Source organism: Ursus arctos, unplaced genomic scaffold (genome assembly GCF_023065955.2).
Source record: "Ursus arctos isolate Adak ecotype North America unplaced genomic scaffold, UrsArc2.0 scaffold_33, whole genome shotgun sequence".
NCBI classification, from domain to species: Eukaryota; Metazoa; Chordata; class Mammalia; order Carnivora; family Ursidae; genus Ursus; species Ursus arctos.
In genome coordinates this window covers 25,585,761-25,603,168 of record NW_026623019.1, presented here as the reverse complement: position 1 = coordinate 25,603,168, position 17,408 = coordinate 25,585,761, and the positions used below count along the sequence as shown (strand labels likewise).

The 17,408-nt window shown below is 50.2% G+C and overlaps 1 protein-coding gene across 4 annotated transcripts in view; it reads right to left on the bottom strand.

The window, feature by feature from the left end:
• The window catches only part of DAPK1 (death associated protein kinase 1), a 176,867-nt gene extending 160,714 nt beyond the window's left edge, over positions 1 to 16,153 (bottom strand). For 2 of the 4 annotated variants that reach the window (XM_057305686.1, XM_048218267.2), the window contains exons 1-2: positions 15,380 to 15,647; positions 14,364 to 14,533 (exon numbers count right to left, since the gene is read on the bottom strand). In XM_057305686.1, coding sequence (XP_057161669.1) covers positions 14,364 to 14,425 — 62 coding nt within the window. In that variant the 5' untranslated portion in view covers positions 14,426 to 14,533; positions 15,380 to 15,647. Of the gene's footprint in view, positions 1 to 14,363; positions 14,534 to 15,379; positions 15,648 to 15,832 lie in introns of those variants that run through there. The other 2 variants (XM_048218266.2, XM_048218268.2) reach the window with 2 other exon arrangements.
• Positions 16,154 to 17,408: the final 1,255 nt, after the last annotated feature.

Below are 17,408 nucleotides of genomic sequence, written 5' to 3'. Positions count from 1 at the left end.
GTCATCCGCAGGTGCTTTCAGAGCCCCAGCCCTGGCAGGGGAAACGTGTGCGGCCAATGCCTGTTTTCCCATCAACCCTTTACACGATCCCACCAGAGCTGCCGTCTCTTCTCTCTGGGTGGAATTCCAGGCACTTCCCGTAGAACTAATTTTAAACCATAATTGAACCCTATCCTTTCAGAACACATGACACACCTTTCTACACGTACTAGAATCAATTCACATCTACCGAGGAAGAAGTCGATTCTAGGTTAAGACTTCCTTTTTCCTTTGTGAAGCCCCAATTTTCAAGCATTATAAAAAAGAGAGCGAATCTGACAGAACTGACATGACAGCAGGGCAACTGCAGATTGCAAGCAGGTTTAACAGCAAGTCCCTTCGGTTTCCACTCGGAAACTGCAAATATTCCAGGGCACACAGCTGTGCTGGAGAGGCTCTGTCCCCGTGCGCTGCGTTGTCCGAGAATCACGCTCGCTGTGACCTGGGATAGATCGGTACCTGGTACGCATTGCCTTCACTTCCTACCTCCCCTTCTGTCACTGAAATGGGGTCAACCCCGTTTTATTCCCACTAGACTCCCCTCCCGCCCCCATGCTTTCACATTTTTAAATATAGAGAACCCTGAGAATATGTTATGGCCAAAAGCACCAGCAGAGTCTGGGGACATCATCACTGCGCGACAGTAGAAAAGACACAGTTGCTCTGTCCACATCTTCCCCTGCAGAGCGTGGTGTGATATGGGGACATTAGAGGCTGTCACCTCTCAGTGTTATCCCAAGGATGAAAACACACGATGCATTTTAGGGACCTTTTGAGCGATTATTGGTCCACCTTCCAAACTCAGAAACTATGGCTACGGTCAGTCCTTCAATGCAGAATTTTGTGCTTATGACCAGTTAAGGGAATTGATCACCACACAACAGGTATTTCTGGAACATCTTCTTGCAAGATGCTGGGAACAAAAGAATCGTGACATCTTGAAGGGCTTCCAGTCCAGGGAAGATACACACACACACACACACACACACACACACACACACAGATGGCCAACAATGCAATGGTGGGGAGTCTAAGTGTTGTATGAATGTGCCAAAGAGGAAATGGCCCACAGGTTTACAAGGGGAGGGCATGGCTTTGAAGTGGGGTGGTCAGGATGACCCCTGGCGGAAAGAGCATATAAACCCAGCATCCAGCGGAGCGAGGAGGGTCCTGCATGTTGACAAGGCAGGTTCCGATCACCTGCGCTACAGAGCGGAACAGTAACATACAAACGCAGCATCAGTTCACCATTGTCACCGATGGATGTCCCCTCCCTGATTCTTCTCCATCGCCTCCACCGGTCCAGCTCCACCCCGCACCCCCAATGCGTTCTTTACTCTTCTCTAAGCGGCCAGGCGGCCGCCCCCATAAATGGCATCACTGTGTCTCCCCGCAGGTGGGTGGCTAACAGGAGGCACTGGCAAGAGGTTGGAGGGAAGGAGAGAGAAGTCGGGGTGTTTCTTCCCTAAAATGGTGTGTGCCGGTAGCTCTCTTGGGGGCTCCAGCTCAGCCTCGGCAGGTGTCAGATCCCCAGACTGCTGTGTACCTGGCCATCCCACAACCTTCGCCTGAACCCTTGGGAGTGGGCTCGTTTCCTGCCAGCACCCTGACTGACACATTTCCCTTTTCCACAACACCCCCAAACCGGGGGCCTTCCACACCCTCCCCCACTGGGCAGCTTCCCCAGCTGACTTCCACACAAGTGCCCCATCCCCAGGGAGCTGGGAGCCTGGGAAGAGCACTCGTCACACCTCCTGTTGGGGTGGGGGGCAGACCTGCACTTCGACCTTTCAAAGCCCCTGCTAGGAGGAAGGGATCCGAGGCAGTAACTCAGCCATATGGGCCCCCCACAGTCACACAGCATGCTATACCATCCGCTCTGCTAGAGAGGCAGGAACCAGGGGCTGATAGAAATGAAAAGTGAATAAAAAGTAGGAGTTCTCTAGCTTTGACTTAAAATTAGCAATCAGTATATTGAAAGAAAAAAAAAGAAGACAACACCTATTAAGCAGGTTAAAAACAGTCCTCAAGACAGGAGCAGCATGCCACCCTTGGGAGACAGCAGGGTGGATGGAGGTCAGGCAGCAGTGGGAGCCTGGCTGTCCCCAGCAGCCTGGTCAGCAAGGAGCGGCACAGAAGAAACCAAGACGTTAGCCACGGGGGGCTCCCATGCCCAGGGGAGGGACATCTGGAAGTCTGACCAGCAGCCTCTCTAGGTCTTCCTCACTGTCAGGCCCATGCCAGGCCTCTGGGACAGTACGTCAGACACCACCTGCCCCAGACCGCCTGCTCACAGCACCTGGCCGCCCGCTCTATTCATTCCCCAGCTCTGGACACCAATTTCAATAGCTTCCTTCAAGGGTGTTTTCTTTGCCCGTCGGGTGCGGGATCCTGCCTGCCTACTACCAGCTCCAACCCTTAGGCCCGCTGGCCAACACTTCCCTGCCTTGATCCTGGAGCCCAGTCATTCTCAATGGGCAGTGGGGAGGGGGTGCCCCTCAACAGCCATGTAGCAATGTTTGCAGACATTTTGGGTTGTCACAACTTGGGGGATGGAGGGCGCTACTGGCATCCAGTGGGTGGAGGCCGGGGTGGGGGAGCTGCTAAACATCCCCCAGTGTACCAGACGGCACCCACCACAAAGACGTATCCCACCCACGTGGTCACTGGCGCCAGAGCTGAGAAATGCCTGGTATAGAAGGAACAAAGGACACCTGCACTGAAGGTATTAGAGGAGCGGGCACTATGCTGGGTGTTTTCAAGGTCTTTAACCCTGGGCAACCCGCCGTCGCCTCTGCCATTTTATACACATTATCCAAGGCCGATGTCTTTCTGAACCTCAGTTTTCTGACCTGTAAAATGTGGACGACAATACCTACCCTCCAATCCCCGGTCTAGATGGTTCCCAGTAAATCTCTGTTTCCTTGTCTCCTGCTTCATGCCTGATTTCCACTTGCTTCCAGGGAATATATGGGTAGACACACACACACATAGCCGCTCAGGCACCCACCTGCCTACATCTTTACATCCCCACAAGAATCTGAACACATGAACGAAAAGAATCAATGACCCCTCTAGGTCAGAATGAGCTTTCCCTGCCCGAACTCCAAAAGCAGGTTTCCGTACTTGATTTCTCTCACTTCTTACTTGGGCTTTCTGTTATCGTTGGCTGTGTAAAGTCTGTCTACTCTGCGTGATTAGAAACTTGTTGAGATAAAGGGTCCTGCCAAACGCCTCAGCAAGTCATTCACATGTCCAGCCAACCCTGCAGGAAGGAATAAATGACAAACAGATAGTACGGCTCGCGTGATGGTTCTGTGTAACGGTCTACGTACACTGCCTGTTTATACTTACCTATGTCACTCCCTGATATTTCACCTGAACTCACCTTCTAGACCCAGCTTCCAAGTAGTTTCCTTTTCAAATTCGTGAGCATCTAATGTCACTTTTATAAACTAAAGTTATCCACTCAATGGGCCTGAAGAATAAGGAAGCATCCTTTAAAAGTGGCCTCTTGGGCAGCAGCCATGTTCCCTGCACAAACGAGACCCCGGCCCAGGGGAACAAGGACGGGCACTCCAGTGTGTAAGTGGGCATTCACTCCCAGCAGCTGGCAGAGTCTCCTGGCCATGAAGCGAGTCCTAACAATTCAGTCTTTCAGCCACCAACCTAATAGGCTTTTCTTGGCACGGGCAACTTGGGCTTGGCCAAACACTCATTTTCACATCTTCAATCAGTACGTGTCAGAGCTGAATGGAGGCTCGATCTGCCATAGGTCTTGTGTTCTGCGGCAAGCTCGTCTTGCTCAGGAACTCGGGGGGCCCACACACTCATTTCAGACCTCTTGTACCATAAAGATCTATAACACAAAGCAGTGGTTTGTGTCTCTGATCAAATTCCTGGGGTCTTATCTGGCTGCTTAGCACAAGTTTTAACTTAAAAAGCAGTGAGAAAAATGAAAGAGGCTTTTCAGGAACTCCAGGACAGCATGTGAAAGCTGAATTTGCGTGCTGACATGTCCCGGGTTCCCGATGATGCCAGGAGGGCTATCCCCCGGAGTGTCTCTGAGCAGCTGACGTGGCTGTCTTGCCGCTTTCGTCACCCTGGCTTCCCTGGACACATCTCTTTCCATCTTAACAGAACCTCCTTAACGGAAGCTTCCCCCTCCCTCTTCCCATGGCATCTGGATGGACTTTCTTTCTTTCTTTCTTTCTTTCTTTTTTTTTTTAAGGATTTTATTTATTTATTTGAGAGACAGAGACAGAGCACGAGCAGGAGGAGGAAGAGGGGCAGAGGGAAAAGCAGGTTCCCTGCTGAGCCTGATGCGGGACTTGATCTCACGACCCTGAGATCATGACCTGAGCCAAAGGCAGATGCTTAACCGACTGAGCCACCCAGGCGCCCCTGGGTGGACTTTCAAGATGGCATCTTATCCCCAGCAGCCCACTTCTGAATGCATAGCTAAACTCCTAATTCGTTTCTCAGGAACTTGAAGAACCATCTACCACAGCATGAAGCAGACTCGCTGAGGGAGCCCAGGACATAGCCCGAGTCCTGGGTCAGCGCCCACCAGCATGGGGAAGGCACGCCTGTAAGGACGGATCAGATGAACAAAGTCGAATTTGGTAGAATGACCCACCGTGCGGGCTGAGCCAAAGGTAGAGGAGAATGGAGAAGAGAAGGCGGAAGGATGAACTAAGGCGTGAGCCCTCACCCCCACCCTGCTGCTGGGTGTCCAGGCCAGAACCTGAGCAGGGAAAGGAGGAATGAATGGAGACAAGGTAGGGTTCTGTCACATAGATTCAGAAGCATGTTATACAGTCCCCTTCTCCCTCGGTCCCTCTCACGCTCTCCATCTTGTTAACCAGCTCCCACTTCTCAAGCATCTACTATGTGCCTGGTACCAGACCAAGCACTTCACCCATATTATCTACAACCTCACAACGAACTTACGAGATAGGTATGATTACTATCCCCATTTAACGGATGAAAAAACCGAGTCCAATGAGTTTCCCAAGGTAGCAGCTGGTGCATTGTGGAATCACGGATTTGGGTCCAAAGCTCTGAACCATATTCTAATTTCTGCATATGTCCCTTCATAAGGCAAATGAACAAGACCTACTGTGCGCTGAGCCTAATCCCACCCAATGGAAAAGACACAAAAAGCCATGTGCTCTACTCTCAGAAAACGTACAATCTATAGGGAGAGCCAAGAATCACATGCAGAAGCCAACTGCAGAAGGACACAGAGTGGCCACTTCTTCACTCCAAGCTGTTAAGGAACATAAAAAGAAGAAAGACAGCCTTCCTGGTGGAATCGCCGGGGACGTGCTCTGGAGAAGACTGTGGGCTGACAACGGCCAGGTCGTTTCCTATTGCCCCTATCTCTCCAGGTGATAACTTCTCTCTAATGCAGATAATTTTTCAAAATTCTCTTCATCAAAGAGAAAACATTGCTTCTGAAGATGAGCCCTACACAGGGTGGTCCCTATTAATTCGCCCTATTCAGAAAACAGGACATACTCATTCAACGCCAGAACCACATTTGGCAAAGCCCAGGGACTTTGTGCTTCCCCAAACATCACCCCTAGGTTTCCCTTGCCTGTGCGCTGCTGTATTTGCCGAGCCCTCCGCCTCTGTGCCAAGGGAGGGGTGGGGAGAGCACAGACTGATAAAACTTTATCCTGGAAAATATTCCACTTGTACTCATTCACTTCCTCTCCCATCAACTGAATCAGCGGCCTGCAGCTCTACGTGAGGGAAAATAGAGGACGGTCCTTACAGCCAGCCCTCATCAGTTCTAGAAGGGAAAACGGTAAATATCCCCCAGCTATCCCGAAGCTTGGTTGAATTACGGTGCAAAGAAATGCCAAGAACAGAGCCCCAAGCAGTCACTTTGTAGGCTCACAGCCAGATGGGATGACAGGTGAGGAATCCACTTCGTTCCAGCGGCACAATGTGGAAAAAGTGACATTCGGGAGGAAAAGGAGCAGACGTGCCTGCAGTCAGCCCGGCCTTGCCCTGAGCCCCCGGGTGCAGAGTGGCGTCAGCAAGCCGGGAAAGGGGCTACTCATCCCGTGCAGTGGGGAAGGAAGCCAACCCGTGATTATCAGGCGTCAGAAGAGCTCCTGAGGGCAAACTCGGCGGAAGTTTCTGGCTTCACGAAGAGCAGCTCACTTGCTGATTCTAGATACTCTGAGTGGCGAAGACGACGTTTCGAGAGCCGGCTTTGGATAGCTGCCCCAGGTGCACAGGAGAAACCCCTGGCAGGCTCTGCTTGCAATTATGCTGATCTGTATACCAATAAAATGGTCTTGGTGAGGTAGCAGGTGACCTCTTAGCTTTTTTGGTTTGGGTTTTGCTTACCAGTTTCTCCAGACAGCTCCTCTGTGTATCGTGTGCAACTCAGCATCTCAGACCTCAGCAGTTGGCGGGTGAAAGTCTGTTCTCGACAGCATCCGGCCACCTGCAGTGGCCCTGGCTTCGTGGGTTGCTGTTGCTGTTTGTAAAGCGAAGCAGCTTGTAGCTCCCGGCCTATCAAAAACTACGCTCAAAAGGTTGCGGCCTTTTTCATCACTTTCCCAGAGACATGCACACTGCTCACCCAGAAACCACAGATACCACCCCCCCCCCAAAAACGGAGCTCCGCACAGGGGAGGTAAAGTAACTTCTCAAAGGAGGGTGGGAAGCTGAGGCCTCCGTCCGCTCCAAGTACTGATTTCTTCGGCCCCAAGCCACTCCCTCTCTGTCCCAACAGATCCCTCGGTCGCTGTTCCTTGTCTCACCCAAGTCCCACCTCCTGTCCGCATACACAGCCTGGTCCCAGGCAGACGTGCTGCTCAGAGAAGAGCTGATGCTTTTCATGACAGAACGAAAAAAGGGGCATTGATTATTTTCCCTACATGTCTTTTTCAACTGGAAAATTCTACCCTCAAGGGCCTCAACCATGAACATGGAAGATGGAAGTGAAGTCTCAAAACTCCCGACTTAAGTTACAAAGGAAAAGTGTGCGTGGTTTCAAAGGCAGGAAACGCCGAGCTGCAGAAAGAACTATTGAACAATGGGGAAGAATGGGAATTAGCTCCTTCCTTGCAGGTGAACGCTTACAATATCCACTGTACTTGAGATAAACCAGCCTCGTTCATCACATCAGATCTAAATAAGAACAATTAGGTAGTTTTGACAGAAAATGTGTCCCAAAAGAGAGGCCACACTCAGAGCCAAATTTCCCAGCTGAAAACCACCGGGCTTATGAATATAAGCACATGAATATAAACTTTTCAAACACCAGAGATCAGCAGTTTCCAGCAGTCATTTGCTCAAACATCATGCTCCTCATTCAAAGTTGAACGTGTTTATAAAGGGAAAAAAAAATCAACGACATTCCCCCACCTCCTCTCCTGACATCTCTGAACATACATTAGGATGCTGAATAAAATTCCTCCAGCTCACACCGGAGATGTCGTAGGACAGAGCGGGGAGCCCCACGGTCATTTCTCAGGGGGGAGGCGACATTATACTTAAGGAACCACAGAGTGATCTGTAAGCCACACTAGCTTCTAATGTCACCTACAAAAGAGAGAGGCGATAAACAGGAGTCACCAAGGATCACACCAGTCGACCCATTGCCAGAGACGAGTGACTTAGCACAGGACTGTTTTTCTTTTGTTTTGTTTTGCTTTGCTTTGGACTGCGATTGAAAATAAGACACAAACCATTTTAGGTTTTAGACTCTGTAAAAACCCTCTTGGCACATTAAACCTGGAGAGGGGTATAGCACTTTTTGGTTTACCTATGAAAGATTTATTATTCAGACCCAGTTGTTTTAATCCCATTTATTTAGATATTGTAGAAAAACCGAACGGCAATTTTTTTTTCCACCTCCCTCTCCTCACTGCACATTTAAAGGAATTCATTTAGAATGTTAACAAAGTGATAAATTGGATTTACTATAAATAATTGTACTGTCATATCATCTCTTTCAAGGCTGAGAGATGAGGCTTTCTCTTGTGATATAATTCACCTCCAAAAACCAAAGCAAAACAATTAAGTATTGCCTTCCACATGAAGTCTCAGGCAATCACACAGCAGCCCTACACCAGACAGACCAGTGTCGCTTCATGAAACGAGAAACTGTTTGATATTCAGGGGATGGTCCACCGGGCAGGGCCATGACTCTTACACCTTACGTTACTCAAAGGTTAAATAATAATGAAAGTGCTCTGTGAACTTTCTAAAAAGCTGAACCATTAACTTTGGGAGTTGGGTGAAACTATGCCACTCGCTAACATCATTCGTGGGGCACAAGGGAAAAGGAAAGAAGTTTCCGTGTGCAGGAAAGTGCCCAGGGGAGTTCTGGGCTCAGAGGAAGCCTCTGGCTGGGGGCAGAATAAAACCTTCAGTGAAGTTGGCCCCCAGCTGTTCTAACCACCGTCTCCAAGGCAGATATTAAAAATTGGCATTAGCTGGCTGCCCAAATCACCACTCTCAAACATCTTGCCAAATCCTAACTAGTGTAAAGAATGTTCGAAGCAGGCCTGGCCAGGGTTCAGGGCCCACCTCTTGCTACCTACCAACCAGCTGCTTGAGACACCTGACTCGTCTAAGCCCCGACAGGATGAAGTGAGAAGGGAGGACCCACGATCACTCCAGCTTCTTCCAGATCCCGGTCCCGAGGGGTCTTTGGGCTGCCCCTCCCCAAGGCAAGCCCCTCCTTTCCACCAGTAAGCAGCTTCTTTGTCTCTCGCTCAGTAATAAGTTTCTACTAAACTCATGTTTTATTGCATTTAGACAAAATGCCTGGTTAGCTAGGTACACACAGCAGCTGGCGAGAATTAAGGGTCAAAGTTCAGAACACATTTCCCTGCAGGAAGATGGGGGTATTCGAAGAGGTCAGACAGTGTAATTGACCTTGTAGCTCACAGGGCTTAGGCCTTGCGCCCCCCACACCACCTCCAAGGATATCCAGCCACACACGTCTGTGCCTCTGCACCCAGATGCCCTCCCCACCTCCACTCCACCTGGGAGGAAGTGGTCTTTGCCTTTCAGGGGCCACGACTTTGCCAGGAGGTGGGAGGACATGTGGACACTATCACCTCTCCTGATAAAACCCCCATATATAATTACCGAAATTAATCCGAGCGTCCATCTCTGTAAGCCTACCGTGAGTTTTCCATGGCTTTGTAGGGGCAGACGATGTTATGGGGCCTTAGGTTCCCAAGTGGCTCGGTAAGATACGGGCTTGGGGTAACAGGGCATAGGGGCATGAGAGAGTCAGCTTCGAGGCTTCTGGGCTCCCCATCAATAAAACCTCAACCCCCTATGTTTCTAAATCATGCCTGCCTGGGTGGTCCGGAGATGCCTCCCAGGGCTGGCAAGCAAGCATCCAGCCAAACTGCCACTCACCACCATCACCGTGCCCTCCCTTCACAGCCTGGAAGACCATTATTAGACCTTCCTAAAATGCATGCAACTCAAACATCACTGAATGCAGGACACAGTCGGTGATGCCGTAACAGTGTCGTACAGCGGGTGACGGAGGGCAGCCGCACCTGCGAGCATTCCCGTAACACACAGAGCTGTCAATCACTATGTTGTACACCTGAAATTAACGTAACATTGGGTGCCAGCTATACTTTCATAAAATCAAGTCGCTGGACACTACCTCTCATACATATATTTGAGCCTTATCTCTCTTAAAACTTTGCAGCCTCTCTTATCAGAGGTAACATCTGAGGGTACATGGAAGCAGAAAAGCAAATAAGAAAATCCCATTCAGCGCCGTCCTACAGGATTATCTCACTCGCCAACCAGGCAGGCCTGCGATTCGCCCTTCCAAAGGGAAAACAGGCCAAGAAGTCTTTCCTCCTGCCATTCACACAGGATTGCCGTAATTCTTAGGACCCACCCTGTGGTCCCCAGTAACCCAAACGAAACACGTGTGCTGACTCTTGGAGCCTAGGACAAAGCCCTACTTATTTCAAATGCCTACGGATTGTATGCTAGAATGAGAAAGTTTTAAATTTGAATTATTAAGCGTCTAGCCACCACCCAAACCGATGTAAATTATCTCATGCTCCACTTTGGTTTGTTTAAACTGGTCTTGTGCTTGGACATTTTGGCTGGTGGGCATATTTCTGTCCAATCACAGAGAACACAAAGGAAAAGCACTTTTTACTCTTATGAGCTGCAGCCCTTAACATCCTAAGCTCAAATCCACCGGGGCCATCACTTAGTGAGGGCCATACGTATGTACGTGTGTGTGTGTGCGCGTGTGGGCGTGCACGTTCACGGTGCTTTACAAATATCAATCCAGTCATCCGATCAGCAAGCATTTATTGAGCCCCTACTGACACGTATCTAAGTTGGCTTTAGAGATACGAACTGATGAGCAAGTCCAAGGTCACGATCCTATGACAACCTGCGAGGAAAGCAGGTAAGCAAATAAACAATGACTCTACAATGTGGTAAACAGACGGGGACAACAGGTTGTTAAAACTAATACCTGAGGCAGTGACGGCGTGTCAGGTGTTTACAGCCACGGTCTCTCGTTCCCACAACACCTTATAAAGGTAGGTGTCTCCCCACTTTCCCAATGCATGTACTGAGGCTATCTCACACCACACATTGCCTCTCTATCAGCATCAGCACCCGCATCATCATTTAGGTCTTAAGTCCCCATTCTGGTCCCCATACCACACCTGCCAACCTGCATTAGCTTGTCCAGGCTCTGCTCGAGCTTGCACCTGCTGTTACAGCACACTGCATATGCCCGGGGGAGAAAAGACCACGGAGCTCACCAGAAGGAAAGCTCAAGCGGGCGACAAGAAGCCCACAAGAATACTGAATACAACACAAAGCAAGGACACGGCGTGGCACGACGCAGTCTGCAGTCAGTCGTGTACCAACAGAGCAGAGTGCTTCGAGAATGCAAGTCTGAAGGGAGAAATCATTGTGGAGGCAATTTCTTCAGGAGGTAGGGCCTGGGTCTTAAGATCATGTCAGGTCAGACAGCGGGAGAGGAAAGAAGGCCAGTTCCCCAGGAAAGTGGTGCTCAGAGAGCTGTCCAGAAGGCTCATCAGTGAGGCTGAACCACCGCCAGCCATGTTAAGGGGAGCCTGATGGAGGGACAAGCCAGCCTGCAGCCTCCCAAGGGGCAGCTGATGAGAGTGGCTAAGGCACCCAGGTATAATGGCAGATGGAGAAATCTGCATTCATAAGCACTCCTCGCAGAAATCACTCCATGGGACGGAAGCAGTGCTTGGTTTCACCTCCTGGGACCGAGAGTGAGGCCCCAGGAGTCAACACAAAAGGTCACCAACCGGGGCGGGAGGGCTGCTCACTACAGGAGTTCTTTTTCCTCCAAGCGGGGCAGGAGGGCTGCTCACTACAGGAGTTCTTTTTCCTCCAAGCGCATGCTTGAGTTCAGAGCTGCTTTATTCGGACTCACAGTGGGGAGGCCAAGGGCAACATCAGTGTGCCTCCCCCATGCATGACTTCTCCCAGAAGGCCTCCCTTCCCAAAATTGGTAAACAGATACCTGAACGAAAATTGACTTGCAGGCCAAGTTATTAGCCTGCCGGGAACACCCACATGCCTGCAGATAATACCTGCACTGGTGTCACTCCTCACTGCTGATTTAAATAGCTTGACATGTGTTAGATCATGTGATTTTCACAACACCCATGACATAAGCACTAAGCCTCTCACTTTTTTTTTTTTTTAGTTTTTCTTTATTCATTTATTTAAGTAATCTCTACATCCAACATGAGGCCCAAACTCATGACCCCAAGAACAGGAGTTGCATGCTCTTTTGACTGAGCCAGCCAAGCACCCCTAAGCCCCTCACTTTAAAAATGAAGACCTTGAGGGTCAGAGAGGGGGAGGGACTTATTGGAGGTGATGAGCACACTGCAGAGCCACATTCTGAACCAGGATCTCTGTCCAGTGGTCTGTCTGCCGGATCACTATTGCACCAATCAGAATACTTTACAAAGGTCTTTACTGCGACAGAGAGCTTTTTAGCAGTCCTTGGCAGTACACACAGACACACACTAACACACACACAGACACACACACACACACACACACGCTCCTACATACGTACTCTCTTGGTTTTCCTAAAAGTAAAGTCGTGATAGCAGTGATACTGAGCGCACCCATCTTCGCTCCCCTGGCTATGGCCTTGGTCTCAGCAAAGGCACACGTTAGAAGAGTAGCTCTTACTGAGATGATTCCTAGAGACACGCAGGTCAGGTGTTGAATGTATATGCTGGTCTGCGCATAACTCACTGCTCGGAGGGCCCTGCCTTTGCGCTCAGTATCTGCCCATTTCCATTTCTGTGACACGTGAAGCAGCCTCTTTCAAAAGTTTCCTTCATATGTATCTTCGGTCAGGACTTGTTTTCAGGAAGTGGCTGTTTCCAAGCCAGACGTGAAAATCACAGGGCTTGGAAAAAAAACTTCTCCCTCAAATCAACCATTTTCCCCATTTTTAGGCCAAGCAAAAGCAGCTCTATCAGATGGATGGACATACAGACTTCATTTAAAACAAACCCCAGCTCCCACTTGCTCAGAGCCCTTCTCTCAAATGCAGAGATGACCCAAATTCAATCAGCCCATCAACGAGGTATCAATTAGTCTGGCACGGTGGGAAGAAAGTTCTACACAGAAACGGAGACTGAAACAAAAATCAAAGCTAAATGTAGTGAGAACTGAGCAAGCCACCTCCCAGCTCAGAGGCGGAGGACCTGTCATCCCGCCCACGAAGTCAAGATTGAGAACTCCCCCACCTCAGGGAGGCTTCATTTTTTTTCTTTCTCATAACACATAATTCTACCAAAAGACCTTACTGAAAATAAGGTCACATACCTAATCCATAAAGCAATCGGCTCACCTCATTTTAATCACCCTTCTTTCTAAGAGAATTTATATAATCAGGCCACACTACACAAATGGCATTAAAATATATTTTTTCACCTTTTTTTCCCAGCAGGGAAACTCAAAGGAAAACTCCATATACCACTCGTCTTGCTGAAAACCACAGGACAAAGTGATTTAATTCTAGTTAAACCAAGTACTTCAACCACATACCCTTAAACCTTAATCTTAAACATATCCGTGAAATATGATTTTTGAGAGCTTTCCTTCTTCCTTATTCCTTCAGTAAATCTCCAATATATCATAAGCCCTTCCTAAGTGCAGGCTCTCAGTGATGTCCTGAGTTGATACTAAACACATACAGAAATACTCTGTTACAGTAACCTTTTAAAAATGGCTTTTATTCCCCACTCTTACTTGAACTTGTAAAAAAATTTTGTTAAGCTCCACACTGGAAATCCCCATTAGGTAACGCAGGGTGTGGGTGTTTTTGAATTTCCTTCTAATAAAAAGAAAAGCTTAGGATCAGACATCAGGTAAGTATGGAAAATACATATTTTGATACAAGTGCAAGTAAATACACACTTTGTTTCAAGATCCTTTACTCAATACAAATCCACAAAAATCAAATTCTTACATTGAATCTACATTTAGGTGTGAAAACTGGGTTTTGTGCTTACTTAGACCAGAGCTCAACACATCCTGTCAAATACCCAGTCAAGGGGAAACTGAGCCAGCCCTGAGACGCCTCAAAATAATCATTCTTTGTTCACCTAGAAACTGAACGACTTTGCACTCAAGAGTCACAGCTCCCACAGCAATGGAAGTATGCTCTGAATCCAGATAGCCATATTAGACTCTCGATCATTTATTTGTTAAAAATTTAACATTGTAAATGAAACCAAAGCAACCACTAACACCAACTGGGTAATTAAATCCCTGGTTGGAGGAAGTTTCAAAATCCAAACCCAACACCAACATCTGGCAAGTCGCCATATGTGATCTACCAATACTTGCTCATGTTACTCTGAAAATTCAGAAAGACAGGAAGTATTAAGATTTTAAAAGCCTACTAATGAGTTTGTACTCTGTTTAAATCACATATAAGACCTAACACCAGATGCAAATACATCTTAGCTTTTGCCTCATCTCGGAACGGAATTACTGCGAACAATTAAACCTGTTCCTGTCCAGGGGTCTTGATCAATACCCTTTGCAACACAATCTAACACTGAAATTGCCTCTCCATCAGAGCCCCTTGGATCGGTGGTTTATTTCCGGACCCCAGCCCGCGCTGGGTTAGTAACTCTTTTCTCTATCATTTGCACATCTCTTGGAAGGGAGAGGGAGCCGCCTGATTCAAACTGCATTTGTTTACCGCCCACTGCCCCCAATATTATGCATTCCCACAACCCGGTAGCATGCGCTTCCGGCACCCCGCGTACCTGCCAAGTTCCTCGCCGGTGTCGTAGTAATCATCCACGTTTTCCTGCCTGAACACAGTCATGATAAACTGTCACGCCTCACCAAAGCCCAGCGCACTTCAGCTCCGCTTCCCACACCATCACCACCGCTCCTGCGCCTCCTTGGGCCCCTCATGCATCAGTCTCCAGTCCTTTAAAATAATAGCAATAATAATAATAAAATGACAACCCGAAAAGGAAGGAGACGTCCCCAGCTAAGAGCGGCTCGCCGAGGACCACCTCTCCCCAGCTGCCCCTCCCCGCCGGGTGGAGAGGAGCACCCTTTGTTAAACCCGCGCCAGGGACGTCCCCAGCCCCGCATCGCCCGCGCGCGCGTGGGGCCGGGCACAACCGCACCCCAAGGTCCGCGTCCCCGAAAGCACGGCGCTCCGCGCGGATCAGAACCGGCTCCGGAAGTGACTGGCCTCCCCGCCTCCCCTTTCTCCACACACACGCCCACCCAGCTCCCCACCTCCGGGGGCGCCGCGGAAGAATGAAGCCCTAGCCCGGGCGGAACGCGCCTCGCTGGAAGCATCCCCCTCCAGCCTGCGGCGGCACCGCGGCCCCCGCGCTACCTCTCGGCTCCCGCACTCCCCGGCCACCGCGGCCATCCCCTCCCCTCCCTCGAGCCAGGCAGTCCCCAGAGGCACATTCCTGGCGACTCCCGCTCCGTTACCCGGCCGACCCGGCGTACGGCCGCCCGGGGGAGCAGGGGAGGAAAGGGAGCGGCCGAGGGAGGCGCGGCCACCCGCTCCCGGTCTCTGCGCCCCGACACAAAGCGCCCGGCCCGCCCCGCGCCACCTGTTCCCACCCGGCCTGCGGGGCAGGGGTAGCCTCCTGGCTGCGACCCCACTTCTCCCCGCAGTCCCGCCGCCCCCGTCTCGGCCTTCCTGGTTGCCCTGGGCGCTGCCCGGGCAAACCGCACCGCGCCGCCGCCGCGAAAGCAAAAGCAGGCGGCGGGGCCCAGGAGGAGCCGGGGAGCGCGCGCGGCCACTCACCCGGGCTCCCGGGAGCTGCCCGGGTCCCTCCGGAGCTGTCGGAGGCCGACCGTGGGCGGCAGCGCCGGAGACCGAGCGGGGCGGCGGCAGGAGTGCGGGGAGGGGGCGAATGGGGGGCGCGGATCCCACGCGTCCGCCCTGGCGTCGGCTCGGTCGGGCGCTCCCCCTCCGGCTCGGGAGCAGCCCCTCGGCTCCTCGCCGCCTCCCTGACGGAGGGCGGCCGGCAGGCGGCCAATGGGGACCCCGCGGGCGGGCTGGCGGCACGGCCCACCCACCTCCGAGCTGCCCAGCCGGGCGGGCGCTGCGGGTTCTGCGCAGCGCTGACTGCTCCTCCCCGCTCCGCGCTCCGGGCTCGCTGGCGCGCTCTACCGCGCACACCCCCGCACACACCCACTCACCCACCCCCACCCTGGAGCCGAGGGAGCGCAGCCGCGCGCGTCGTGGGCGCCCCACCTGTGCACGCCGCTCGGCTGCCCCGTTGGGCCGTGTTCCAGAGAAATGCGATTCCTTCGTCCGGCAAATGTGTACCGAGCTCCCGGCGTGTGCCAGGCACGGTGCTCGGCACCGGGAACTCAGAGACCAAAATGGATTTTTAAAAATCCCTGCCCTCGTGAAACTTACACTCTAGTGGAGAAGATAGAAAAGAAATACGTAAGCAAATGAATAAGACCAGTTTAGACGAAATCAGTTCTATGGAGACAGTAACACAGGAGAACGGGATAGAGAAGGGGAGGGAGGGAGTGGGTCGCATTACTTGCCTTTCCTCTCCGGAATAGGTGTTTTGAGCTGAGATCTGAATGATAAGAAGGTATGCAAACAGAGAAGGAAAGATTGAGGTCTCAGAGGACCAATGAGCAACAGAAAGGAAGTGTTTATGTGGCTTTTCAATACGGTATTGGCTATTGATGACTTGAAACATGGCTCGTCCCAAATGAAGTGTTCAAGAAGTGTGAATTGCACATCGGATTCCAAGACTTGGTAAAGAAATAAGAATGAAAAGTATCTCGTGAATATTTTTGTAATAACTACATGTTCAGATGATAGTATTTTGGATATACTGAGTTAAATAAAATCTATTATTAAAATTAATTTCGCCTTTTACTTTTAAAAATGCAGCTACTAGAAAATATAACACCACCTTTGGGGCAAAGGAGGAGTGTGCTAGTCTACACAGAGACCTCCTATCTCCCGGAGACTCCTCATCCACTCTTTCTTCTTCTTACCCCATGCTCCCACCAACACTTTGGGTCTGGGAAACAGAAAGGATGGTTTCCCATAGGGACTCCTGGGGATCCCCAAACAGAAAAGCACCTACAGGGAAATCTACCTTACTGCCGAGCATTGTAGGCACTATGTGAGCCCTCTGAGATTTCAGAGTTATATCACTGTTCAAATAACCCAGATTTTCTAAAATGAGGTTTAGACTCTCTTTGGGTCAACAGAAGTTTCAACTGTAGAAATGTTGGCCTACTAGCAAAAAAAAAAAAAAAAAAGAAAAGAAAAAAAAATGCCCCTCAGACCTTATATCAGACTGTCCTCTTTTTTTTTTTTTTAAGATTTTACTTATTTTATTTTAGGAAGGGAGGCACGCATGCAAGAGCAGGGGAAGGGCGGGGGGGGGGGGTGAAAATCTCTTGCAGACTCATTGTTGAGCAGGAACCCAAGGTGTGGCTCAATCTCACCACCCTGAGATTACGACCTGAGCCAAAACCAGGAGTGGGATGCTTAACCCACTGTGCCACCCAGGGCCCCCAGACCATCGGCTTTTAACATTTCATTTAGTGACCCACAGGAAGGGCAAATGTTCATGATGATAGAAGTAAGGGAAGGTTCCAAATCAGGAGAGGGTACCAACCTAAGTGGTGGGTTTGAGAGTTAATACCAAAGGATCTCGAGAGGTGAGAAATATAGTCAAAAAATAACAACAAAAAAGTGATTCATCTGGGGGAAATGCAAATGAATACATCTGTTGGGGGGAAAATTTTTAAACACAGATGTTTGGGAGAAACTTGGAAAGTGCTCATGGACG